Below are 12,978 nucleotides of genomic sequence, written 5' to 3' on the forward strand. Positions count from 1 at the left end.
AGGGAGCCTGCTTCCTCCTCTCTCTCTCTCTGCCTGCCTCTCTACCTGCTTGTGATCTCTGTCTGTCAAATAAATAAATAAAATCTTTAAAAAAACAAACAAACAAACAAACAACTAAAAGCAATATTCACACACAAATAAGATTTTCATGTGGTAAAAGCAAAAACCAAAAAACCCCTACAACTTTTACAATTCTATCAACATACCTCAAGGTATTTTAGTTAAAAACAAGGAAACAAATAAAACTTCCCACTATAATGGGAATAATTGGCTGAACCTGTAAATAACATTTAATGAAGAAAAATGCTGGTGCTTTCCTTCTCCATGCTTCCTAAATACTTGGGCAGAAATATGCTTCTGACATCAGCCCAGCTCTGAAATGTAGTTGCTGGAGGTCGTCTTTTTTTTAAGATTTTATTTATTTATTTGAAATAGAGAGAGAGATCACAAGTAGGCAGAGAGGCAGGCAGAGAGAGGGAGAAGCGGACTCCCTGCTGAGCAGAGAGCCCGATGCGGGCCTTGATCCCAGGACCCTGAGATCATGACCCGAGCCGAAGGCAGAGGCTTAACCCACTGAGCCACCCAGGCGCCCTGAAGGTCGTCTTTTAAAACAGAATTGTACTTCGTATCTGTATTTGTCCGTGTAAATACTTTAAAAAAAAAATTTATTTATTTGACAGACAGAGGTCACAAGCAGGCAGAAAGTCAGGCAGAGAGAGAGGAAGGGAAGCAGACTCCCCACCAAGCAGAGAGCCCAATGCGAGGCTCAATCCCAGGACCCCGGGATCAACGTCCTGAGCTGAAGGCAGAGGGTTTAACCCACACCCACTGAGCCACCCAGGTCCCCTAAACACTCCTTTTTAGAGTGTTTAGAGAAACTAGGTACCCATAATATTGATTTGCTTTATCAATGGCAGCAGCACTAAGGGGTACAAGAAAAAGTGATGACCCTCCACGCATTTGCTTACTGTCTTTTTTTTTTTTTTTTTTTTTTTAAAGATTTTATTTATTTATTTGACAGAGAGAGATCACAGTAGACAGAGAGGCAGGCAGAGAGAGAGAGAGAGGAGGAAGCAGGCTCCCCGCTGAGCAGAGAGCCCGATGCGGGACTCGATCCCAGGACCCTGAGATCATGACCTGAGCCGAAGGCAGCGGCTTAACCCACTGAGCCACCCAGGCGCCCCTGCTTACTGTCTTTTAATGGCACATGAAAACACAGCAAAACATTCTCTATGAATCCCCAGGTCCATTTAATACTCAGCCCTGACTCCAAGTTATAGCTCAATCATAACTTGAGAAGGAATACCCTTATATAGGTTAATATTGAAGATCCTGAGAGGAGGTTAAAAAAAACAATCCCAAGAGCGAACATTCACTTGAGAATACAAAAATAAGTCAAACAGTACTGGTACTGCCAGAGATGAAGTCAGAAGGGGGAGGAAGGAATCACAACACCTAAAAATCATTAAAGATATATTTTTGTTGGGGCACCTGGGTGGCTCAGTCAGTTAAGGGTCCAACATTTTTTTTTTTTAAGATTTTATTTATTTTCTTTCTTTTTTTTTTTTTTTTAAGATTTTTATTTATTTATTTTATAGACAGAGAGAGATCACAAGTAGGCAGAGAGGCAGGCAGAGAGAGAGGGGGAAAGCAGGCTCCCTGCTGAGCAGAGAGCCCGATGCGGGACTCGATCCCAGGACCCTGAGATCATGACCTGAGCTGAAGGCAGAGGCTTAAACCACTGAGCCACCCAGGCGCCCGATTTTATTTATTTTCTTAAACAGGCTCCATGCCCAGTATGGACCTAGATCACACTACCCTGAAATCATGACCTGAGCCAATATCAAGAGTCAGATGCAAGGCACTTGGGTGACTGACACAGTTGGCTAAGTGTCTGCCTTGGCTGGGGCTTGGGTTGTGATCTCCAGGTTCTGGGATTGGCCCACGTCAGGCTCTCTGCTGCTCCCCAATTCGTGTGTGCTCTCTCTCACTCTGTGTCTAAGCCCTAGGAGGAATCCCATACTAACCTTTACAGAGAAAGGGAACTCAGCAAGAACTATTAAGAATGTGGTCAAATATGGTCAAGAAGTCTTATACAAAAAAGCTGTAATTTAGGGCTCCAGAAGGGAGTCCACCTTCTGGCTACAGAATTTCTATAACTGGATGTGTACTAACAGAGATCTTGTAGTTTTTGTCTGCTTAACTGCTTCCTTACCTATCCAAACTAGAGATGTTTCAAAATAGGCGCCATGCCCCTTTCATATTATTTTTTTCCCCAGCACACGGCACATCTGAATGAATGCTGTTTCTCATTTACTTAAATGTCCCCATCAATCAAAGGTACCTGAAATTTATAACTGAGAATGCGCCAGCATTACAGCCGGTTGAGCCACAGCAAGAGAAACACCTGTAGTCCCGAGTCATTTTGGAGGATCTTAGTCTGCTTAAAAGCACTAGTAAAAAGGCCTGCTTAGGTGCTTCTTCCTACCCAGGACTACAAACCTCAGGGAATGATGGTATGACATAGACCGATAAACACAAATACTACTTTTTCTCAAACTCCAATAGCCTAAACTGGCACTTGTATCCGAGAAATAGGTGACACAGAAGACATTTAGAAGAGAGCACAAAACAAAACCCAGGAGTTCTTAACGGTAATAGTTCCAGAATTTCCATAAAATAGCTGAAAGATAGCTAACCAATAATTTGAAGGTCCGTAATAAAGAGAATAGAGATACTATAAAGGCAAATAAAGAGTCCCAAGACATTTATATGCTGAAATTATTAAAACCTGACCACGTACACACCACTATACATGACATATTCATACCAAGAATGTTTAATCTGGATCTAATTACAAGGAAACAATCAGACTATTATAAATTATAGGACAATCTACAGTGATCATCAAAAGTCAATGTGTGATGAATAAAGAGAAGGGAGAGGACTTCTAGATTAAGAGAAACACATGGCACATAACAAACTGAATGTAAAACCCGAATGACTTAGTGGGATTATGGACATCGGGGAGGATATGTGTTATGTTGAGTGCTGTGAAGTGTGTAAACCTGGCGGTTCACAGACCTGTACCCCTGGGGCTGAAAATACATTATATGTTTGTTTTTTTTTTTAAAGATTTTTTTTTTTTTTATCCGACAGAGAGAGATCACAAGTAGGCAGAGAGGCAGGCAGAGAGAGAGGAGGAAGCAGGCTCCCTGCTGAGCAGAGAGCCCGATGCGGGACTCGATCCCAGGACCCTGAGATCATGACCTGAGCCGAAGGCAGTGGCTTAACCCACTGAGCCACCCAGGCGCCCAATACATTATATGTTAATCAAAAAATAAAACATTTTAAAAATAAATAAATAATCCACCTTTTGGGGGTGCCTTGGTGGATCAAAAAACAAACTAAAAAATCCCCAAATGACTCTGGGGGACAACTGGAGAAATTAAAATAGACTGTACATTAGATGACGTTATCAACAAATGTTAGATTTTGTACACATCACAACAGCGTTGTGGTCACGGACAAGAATATCCTTTTTATTAGGAAACCTGCTGAAACAGCAGTCAAATGTCAGGACAGCTCAAGAATACTCAGAAACAAAGCAAATGTGGCAAAAATGCTGAGAACAAAGAAATCTAGGTAAAAGGTATGTATATAGTCTTTACTGGAATATTACAACTTTAAGGTAGGTTTTGAAAACTCCAAACTAAAATTTAGAAGGAAAAAAGTATACTGGGGCGTCTGGGTGGCTCAGTGAGTTAAAGCTTCTGTCTTTGGCTCAGGTCATGATCTCAGGGTTCTGGGATCGAGCCCCACATATGGCTCCCTGCTCAGCAGAGAGCCTGCTTCCTCCCCTCTCTCTCTGCCCGCCTCTCTGCCTACTTGTGATCGCTGGCTGTCAAATAAATAGAAGGAAAAAAGTATATTCATCGCTGGCTGTCAAATAAATAGAAGGAAAAAAGTATATTCATATTAAATAATACTTTTACCTTACTTAAATCTGCAACAATTATGAATAAGTAACCTAGAGTATTTTAAACTGCTGTAAAGAAGGATACAAAAAAATTCTTTATGACCCAAATTTCCTAACCAAGTTTTCCCCTGGATTTCTGATCATCTATCCACTCTGCCCTCTTGGCAGGGTCCCCAACAATACTTTAGGGTTAAAATAATATGGCTGAGACCTCATGGCACTAACCACTTGGGAGTCCAATAATTTTAAGTTGCTGAGTATGTGGAAATATAGTAAATTGCTTTTGTTTATAAAATGTAATAAAAACCTTACATTGTTGGGAGGACACAATATGGTTCTATTTGTGGATATAGTGTATCATATCAGGTTCAAACCTAAATAAAGTGTCCTGAAATAAAGAACATTAGTGGGGGAAAAACAAACAAACAAATAAAAAAAAAACAGAAGTGAAGAGTCTGGCTTAGTATTTCAAAATTATGAGACATCAAAAAGGTAAGAAAGGGGGACGCCTGGGTGGCTCAGTTGGTTGGACGACTGCCTTCGGCTCAGGTCATGATCCTGGAGTCCCGGGATCGAGTCCCGCATTGGGCTCCCAGCTCCATGGGGAGTCTGCTTCTCTCTCTGACCTTCTCCTCGTTCATGCTCTCTCTCACTGTCTCTCTCTCAAGTAAATAAATAAAATCTTTAAAAAAAAAAAAAAAAAAGTAAGAAAGGGGTGCTTGGGTGGCTGAATGGGTTAAAGCCTCTGCCTTCGGCTCAGGTCATGATCCCAGGGAGCCTGTTTCCTCCTCTCCTTCTGCCTGCCTCTCTGCGTACTTGTGATCTCTGCCTGTCAAATAAATAAATAAAAAAAATAAAATCTTAAAAAAAAAAAAAAAAAGAAAGGTAAGAAAATACAGTTAATAGTAATCTGAGTATTGAACTGTGCATTTCTTTACTCTTTCTGATAATATGGTTCTAGGCTAAGGCCAAGATACAACTCCAGAGTCATTATTTCTGATAATCAAAATCATGATATTTCTAGTAAAATCCATATAAAACTCAAAACATAGAAGCCTAAAAGGGTCACTTCAAGTACCCCAAAAAATAATTTTTAGTAATCCTTAGTTCAAACATTACTCGGAAGTATAAAGTTTTGATTAAAACTAATAAATTGCTGGGTTGCCTGGGTGACACAGTTGTTTAAGTATCCAACTCTTGGTTTCAGCTCAGGTCATGACCTCAGGATTATGAGACTGAGCCCCACAAAGGGCTCCCTCTATACTGAGTGCAGAGTCTGCTTAAGATTTCCTCTTCCTCGCCCTCTATCCCTCCCCACATTCGATTGCTCGCTCTCCTCTTCAAATGAATAAATCAATATTTAAAACAACAACAAATAAATTGGTTAAGATTTTGGTGTGAAGTGAAAAAGAGGTCACATGTTCATAACATGCAATAAAATACTTTCTTAAAACCCTCTTAAAGACAATAGGGGGTGGGGATGCGCCTGGGAGGTTCAGTTGTTAAGCCTCCCCTTTAGCTCAGGTCATGATCCTGGGGTCCTGGGATGGAGCCCTGCATTGGCCTCCCTGCTCAGCAAGGGGCCTGCTTCTTCCTCGCCCACTCCCCATTCTGTGTTCCCTCTCTTGCTGTCTCTGTCAAATAAATATATAAAATCTTTAATAAAAAAAAAAAGGACTGCAGAGAGGGGTGCCTGTGTGGCTCAGTTGCTTAAGCGTCGGACTCTTGATTTCCGCTAAGGTCATTATCTCAGGGTTGCAAGACTGAACTCTCCCTCACACCCAGCACGGGGCCTTCTTTAGATTCTCTCCCTCCCTCTCTCTCAAAAAAGAAAAGAAAAAGGTAAGACTGTGGAGAACATTACATGCCCTAGTCCGGGGGATTCCATTTTGAGATGCATTTCTTTTATTATCTAGGTTTTAGAGAACTCATAAAAAAGAAAATGAAAAGAGAGAGGGCACCCTTCAACATAAACACATAGGACTACTTACCCCCCACCTTTTAAAAAAGATTTTATTTATTTATTTGACAGAGAGATCACAAGTAGGAAGAGCAGCAGGCGGGGGAGGGGGAGAAGGAGGCTCCCTGCTAAACAGAGAGCCCGATGCAGGCCTCTCGATCCCAGGACCCTGAGATCATGACCTGAGCGTAAGGCTTAACCCACTGAGCCACCCAGGCGCCCCAGGACTATTTACTTTTACAACTCACTTCCCCCCCCGCCTTTTTTTTAAAAGTCTTTATTTATTTATTTATCTGAGGGAGAGAGAGACAGTGAGAACATGAGAACTCGTGGAACTGGGAGCCTGATGCGGGACTCGATCCCAGGACTCCAGGATCATGACCTGAGCTGAAGGCAGTGGCTTAACCAACTGAGCCACCCAGGTGCCCAGGACTATTTACTTCTAAAAGAGCTTTGGCACTGGGTATGGTGCATAAACAATGAATCTTGGAACACTGAAAATATTTAAAAAATAAATAAATAAAGGGGCTTTGGTATAAAAGAAATAACACTTCATATATAAGCCTTTGCCCATCTGGCTTGGGCCTAATAGATAAAAACCATGAGGATGTAACACGCCAAAAAGAGGAGTTTGTTTTCACACCAGTTTTTAAGATGGGATTGAACACAGAAGAAGAAAGAAATGAGGTATTCTAGAAGTTTCGGCTCATGATGATTATTACTATTAATAACTGAATTAACAAGAAAGAGATGGAAACTTAATTAATCTTCAATCTTAAAATATAGACACCAAGAAAAGGGCAAAAGAAATCTCAAGAAGCTAACTTTCAAATGATTCTGAATGTCTCTGTCAAATAAATAAAATACATTAAAAAATAAAAAAGAAAAGAAAACGAGCACAAAAGGGCAGGATTAGTTAGTTCTTTACCCAGTTTCCGGTCTAGTATTTTATTTTTTTTTTTTAAAGATTTTATTTATTTATTTGACAGAGAGAAATCACAAGTAGATGGAGAGGCAGGCAGAGAGAGAGAGAGGGAAGCAGGCTCCCTGCTGAGCAGAGAGCCCGATGCGGGACTCGATCCCAGGACCCTGAGATCATGACCTGAGCCGAAGGCAGCGGCTTAACCCACTGAGCCACCCAGGCGCCCCAGTCTAGTATTTTAAACTAGACCCTCAATAATTATTTAATAAATTAGCAATGCTCATCAAAGAATGATGTATATTTGAGTTAAAAAGCACAAAAATCAGCAAGATTACATTTTTGTAAGAGTAGTGTGCCCAACTTTGTTTCCTCAGTTAGAATTGGGCAGTAATGGGCAGAAATAAAGCTTATTATAAATATTAACAGAAGGATGACAATGGACTTCACAGGAAAAAATATGGTGGATTATACAGAACCAGAACTTTTTTGTTGTTGTTAAGATTTATTTATTTTGAGGGGAGAGACAGACCACAGCACAAGTGAGAGGGGCAGACGAACAGGGAGAAACAATCTGCACTGAGCAGAGCCTAACTATGGGGTTTGATCCAAGGACCCTAAGATCATGACCTGGGCCAAAACGAAAAGTCGGATGCTGAACTGACTGTGCCACCCAGACGCCCCCAGACAGTTTTCTACTCACAGAAGATCTCATCACCAAGGACAATTTTAGAATAAAGAGGCAAAGTATTAAAAGTCACTGACTCACCAGTGGATTTACTTACTTAACTATTTAAACAAAATGGCTTAAATGTTAACTGCGTAACAGCAAGGGGATACAATCTAAATGCAAACCTCCTTCACTTCACTACACACAGAGGGGAACAATTTGCCCCAAATTAGGTACTAGAACACTGCTCACTTTTCCCCTTCCTTCTCAGTCGTATCATAGGAGAAGTTAAGTAAACACATACATTCAATAAGCTATTTCAAAAGGCACACCACTTCAGTGAGAATATGGGCCTCTGTATTAATAATAACCACATTCAGGCGTCTGGGTGGCTCAGTCAGTTAAGCGACTGCCTTCAGCTCAGGGTCCTGGGATCGAGCCCCACATCAGGCTCCCTGCTCAGTGGTGAGCCTGCTTCTCCTTCTCCCTCTGCCAATCCCTCTGCCTACTTATGCTTTCTTTCTCTGTGTCAAATAAATAAAATCTTAAAAACAAAACAAAAAAAACCCCAAAACTAACCACACTCATTTCTATATATTTTAAACCAAAATACAACAATTTCCTTTTCTTTTTTTTAAGATTTTTTTTTTTTTTTTTTTAAAGAAAGTAAAAGAAGATATTGAGAGAGAACTCTCGCAGGGAGGAGAGGTAGAAGCAGGCTCCCCGTTGAGCAGGGAGCGTGACGCATGCCTTGATCCAAGACCCTGGGATCATGACCTGAGCCAACAGCAGATACTTAACCAACCGAGCCACCCAGATGCCCCCATAACAATTTGTGTGGTTTAAGATGGGGAGGGGGAGGAAATCTAAATGTCCATGTGTGAAAGATTATTCTGTACAATGAATTACTCTTCAACCATTAAAAAGGATACAGTGGGTAAAGATGTCCTAACTGCATTAAAGAAATAGTTATAGAATAACACACAAGATCCCAGTTCTAGAAATCCAAGTTCACATATGCTTGTATGGATTGAGGAGGATATAAATCACTAGCAGTTGCCTCAGGTATACTGACCACAATGAGGCTTTTATACTACAATCTTTAAAAAAATTACTTTAAGAACTAATCATGGGGGGCACCTGGGTGGTTCAGTCAGTTATGTGTCTGCCTTCAGCTTAGGTCATGATTCCAGGGTTCTGGGAGCTAGCCCCGCATCAGGCTCCCTGCTCAGTGGGGAGAGTCTGCTTCTCCCTCCACCTGCTGTTCCCCCTGGCTTGTGCTCTGTCAAGTAAATAAATAAAAACTTAAAAATAAAAATACCTTAAACAATTAGTCACGTAACAAAAAAAATTTAAGAGTGGGAAGACAAAGACACACACACATAGACTAAACCTAAGGAGGTAATTCTGCATTTTGCATGGCATTTACATATAACCAACATCACACCTGTCACAAGGGAGGACACAAACTTACTCATGTTGCTCATGGGCCGCATGCCTTGGGGTGACTGCCCGGACTGCTGATTCTGCTGGTTCTTTGCTTGCACCTGGGGCTGTGTCGGCATCTGATTTACTTGATAGGGCAGCCCAAGAGCTGCATAGGCCCTTTCTATAGAACTGGGATCAATCTGACTAACAGTGCTTAGGCTGGGGGTAGACTGCTGACCCACCCCAAGAGAGCTAGTATTTCCAAGTCCAACTGGTGCTCCAGTCAGAATTGCTAGAGAAGACAAAGAAAATGGGATTATAATGTTAAAGATGTAAGAAAAACAGACCAACCCATCATGAATTTAAAAGACATAAAATTATTTTTATGTGATTATGAAACATCTCAGTACATGCCTCTTGTTTTTCATTATTTCCCTGAAAAAAATGTCCAGATGTAGAACTGAATGGTCAAAAGAGGGTCACTGGCATGAAAGACTTTCAATCCAGAATACTCAAAAGCCTCCCTATAGGCTGTATCGGTGTTCCCACCAACAGTGTATCCATGACTCAGAGCCACACAAATACCAACACCAGGGAGCATCATTTCTTCTAATGTGATGTGAGAAAAACAGCACCTTATTTCATTTTTTAATAGTGAACTTTCTGGTATGTCCTCCCTCTATTAAATAATTATTATTATTTCCTTATCCCAATATTCTCCTGGGTTACTTATGACTTCATTAATTTATGGTACTTAATTCCTTCTTCACATGCTGTACACATATTTCTAAATTTGTCTTTTCAGCCCTAAATCCTTAATGTTTTGTTTCTAGAGAGGAGGTATGGTAGTTGCACTTAAATCTTTCTCCTTTTGTCTTTCTCTAAGAAAAGCTCATCATCCCAAGCTTATAAAAATAATCTCAAACTTTTTTCCTTTTTCTTTAAATTTCAAACTGTCTAGGTATTTAGACAAGTATAAAAGAGTAATTTACCCAATGTCATTTCTTTCAAGTTTTCATAAATGTAAAAATGAAGCATAAATTCACTGTTTTTATACAGAACGACTATTAACAGTTTCTGGATCTTTAGGTAATAGAAGACTAATTCTAATCTCATTAATATGAAATTAACAGTAGTGGAAACAACCTAGCACAGGAATGTCACATAATCAAAAAGTACTCTAAATCCCACCAAAGTGCACTGGTAAGAGTCTAAGAATGTTCTTAGTACAAAAGCTTCTCAAAAGATTTAATCACTTACACTGTTGATTTCTCTTATCTCCAGCGTTTTTAAGGGGGAGACACACAGGACAATCATGTCTCGTACAATTCTTCCAGTGTGAAATGATTTGTCGAGAAGATGCACAGTGTGCCACTAAAAAGAACAAGAATAATTTTTTCAAATGCAGTTTATAGTTGTTTTTTTTTTTACATTAATTATCAGAAAACTTATTGATAGCACTCACCAAGTGCTAAAATGTTAACTCATTTCATCTTCCTAATATTCCTATAGGGTACTATAACCACTCACATTTTACAGTTGAGAAAACAGGCAAAACCTGGTTAACCAATTCGCATAAAGTCAGAATACTCAAAGTGGGATTCAAACTTAAGCAACCTGGCTCCAGAGCCCATATTTTTTACCAAGATGTGCAATCTACTTTACTCTATAAAAACAGATTTCTAATGACTCCACAAATATATAAAATATACTAAGTTGGGTAACATTGTTTTAGTATTTGCCTGACTACAAATCCTCAATAATATTTAAAGCATATTATGCTAGGGCAAATCAAAGTCAGTAAGGATCACCACAAAAGGGATATCCTTCAAAATTTCTACCACAACCCTAGATACTGACAAAATAATACTGAATTTTATTATATCCTAATATGGAGTAAGACATTAACTGTAAAGGAGTTTCAAAATAGAGATCACATTTTCTCTCTTCTCTTGGACTCTGAAGGTCAGTTGCTGAGCACAGAAACCCTTTGAGCCCACTCACCTTGGCAGGACTTGCCTGACTGGCAGTGTGTCATGTGGTTTAGGACGTTCTTCATTGTGCGACAGTGGGGAAGGTTGCACTGCCTCACCTCCCCATTAGCCTGCTCCCTGCGCTGGCACTTGTGAGCGTGCAAAAGGAGAACCAGCTGCTGCTGGATGAGCTTGCGCTTCTCTGGGTCAGCTGTGTGAGCTCCAGAACCCATCCCTTGGGCTACTGGAGTCACAAGGCCTGGTTGCTGGACCTGTGGGGCCTGCTGTTGACCCTAAGGGATAAAACAACAAAGATACATTTAACATAGGTGTCACAGTGTGCTCTTTAATAAATACAGACCTAGACATTTTCAATTAAAACCTTTAAGGACAGTCTACCATGTGCCACAGGAGATTCCAAGGTAAAATAAAACAATGGTTCCTACCATCAAGAAGCTCAGTAAGAAAACAAAGCTACATTACCAAGTAATACAGTCAAAGTATATATAGGATATAAAGCAAAAGTAAAGAGAACAGCATGATAAGCTGAGGTGGAAGAGGAAAAGGCAAGGAGTCTATAGTGAAGAGAATGTCCAACTCAGGTTCTGAAACACAGTAACAATGAAGAATTCCTCCGGAGACCTAGCAAGATCCTTTTAGGTGGGTGAAAAATTAGTTTTTGTAATTATCGAAGAAAGCCCCTTTTCTTCCCCAGTGAAAAAAGTAAACATTTCTGGGGACAGAGATGCCTTGTTTTATTCATTTTTATTATCTCTAGTAATTTAAGTATTTGAAATACACGCAATTCAGTGACTATATAACACAAATAAAAAAATTAAAAATCTGAAAGAGAAGAAGCATTTCTACAGGACAATTTTTTTCCAAAGGTGAACATGGACTACTTAACAAATTTACACCTAGAAATCGTTTTACTTTGGCAAAAGAGCAAGCAGCAGCTCTTTCTGCCCATGGGTCCCATGCCCATGCTTTAGTAAAATCCCTCCTGGCACCAAAAAAAGAAATAAAAATAGCAATGTTAGCAGCTTTGGAGATTTCCCGAAACAAAAATCACGGTTTAAAACAACGTGTAACTTTGAGGGTGAGGGAGGTTACTTTCATATGGTACTCAGATACAAATCAGTAGATACAGTCATTGAGAGTCCGAATGCTTCGCCAGAGTCCTTCCCAAGAGGAGAAAGGTTCTACTTTGCAATTCCACAGAAATGCTCACAAGCAGAAGATAATCAATAGAACAGGCCACAAAATTTTCGTTGTAGCAGCCCCACTTGCTCCCATTTGGCCAAGCACTCTGACTGAACAATACTGTAAGAAACAAAAACCCACGGGAAATGGAAGGAAGGAACAAGCTAGATCACAGTGTCCATCCATTAACTCCTAGTGTGTATACAGACAGCATGAAAGTTTAACACAGTACTTCTGTCAAAATGCTACTTTAAAGACAAATCTTTGATAGATTACTACCCACCATGTTGGGCATTCCTCCACCAGGAACTGCCTTTTTGTCCATGGCAAATGGAGATAAGTTATTTGGTAGTACAGACTTCGTCTGAATCTGGAGACCAAGGCCACTGGCTCCAATCTGCTGTCCAGAATTCTGAGTGTATGGTGAACCGTAAGGATTAGGGTTGTTCATCATTCCCATCTAAGAATAAATAAAAACAGACAAGAAATTAAATCTTATTCCCTGCATTAACAGAACATGACCATTCCTTTTCCACTTCCTAATTTATAGAGACAATTTTAAAAGTAGTCCTCTGCTGTTATAAACAGACTAGAGAAGTATGTTCATGGAAATACTCATATTTTTAAGATCAAGATTTATAGGGGAATCTAGATGGCTCAGTTGGTTAAGCATCTGCCTTCGGCTCAGATCATGATCCTGGGGTCCCGGGATTGTGCTCCAAGTTGGGCTCCCTGCTTGGTGGGGAGTCTGCTTCTTCTTCTGCCCCTCCCCCCACTTGTGCGCTCTTCTCTCTAGTCCTCTTACTTGCTTTCTATCGCAAATACATAAATAAAAACTTTATAAAG

General features: G+C 40.2%; 1 protein-coding gene across 1 annotated transcript in view; it reads right to left on the minus strand.

The window, feature by feature from the left end:
* Positions 1–12,978, minus strand: part of EP300 (E1A binding protein p300) — an 82,499-nt gene that overhangs the window by 36,998 nt on the left and 32,523 nt on the right. Inside the window, exons 3-6 of the mRNA XM_059401933.1 lie at positions 12,416–12,592; positions 10,961–11,222; positions 10,217–10,330; positions 9,003–9,248 (exon numbers count right to left, since the gene is read on the minus strand). Of these exons, the coding sequence (XP_059257916.1) occupies positions 9,003–9,248; positions 10,217–10,330; positions 10,961–11,222; positions 12,416–12,592 (799 nt within the window). The remainder of the gene's footprint in view (positions 1–9,002; positions 9,249–10,216; positions 10,331–10,960; positions 11,223–12,415; positions 12,593–12,978) is intronic.

The sequence above is a fragment of the Mustela nigripes genome, chromosome 6, assembly GCF_022355385.1.
Source record: "Mustela nigripes isolate SB6536 chromosome 6, MUSNIG.SB6536, whole genome shotgun sequence".
NCBI classification, from domain to species: domain Eukaryota; kingdom Metazoa; phylum Chordata; class Mammalia; order Carnivora; family Mustelidae; genus Mustela; species Mustela nigripes.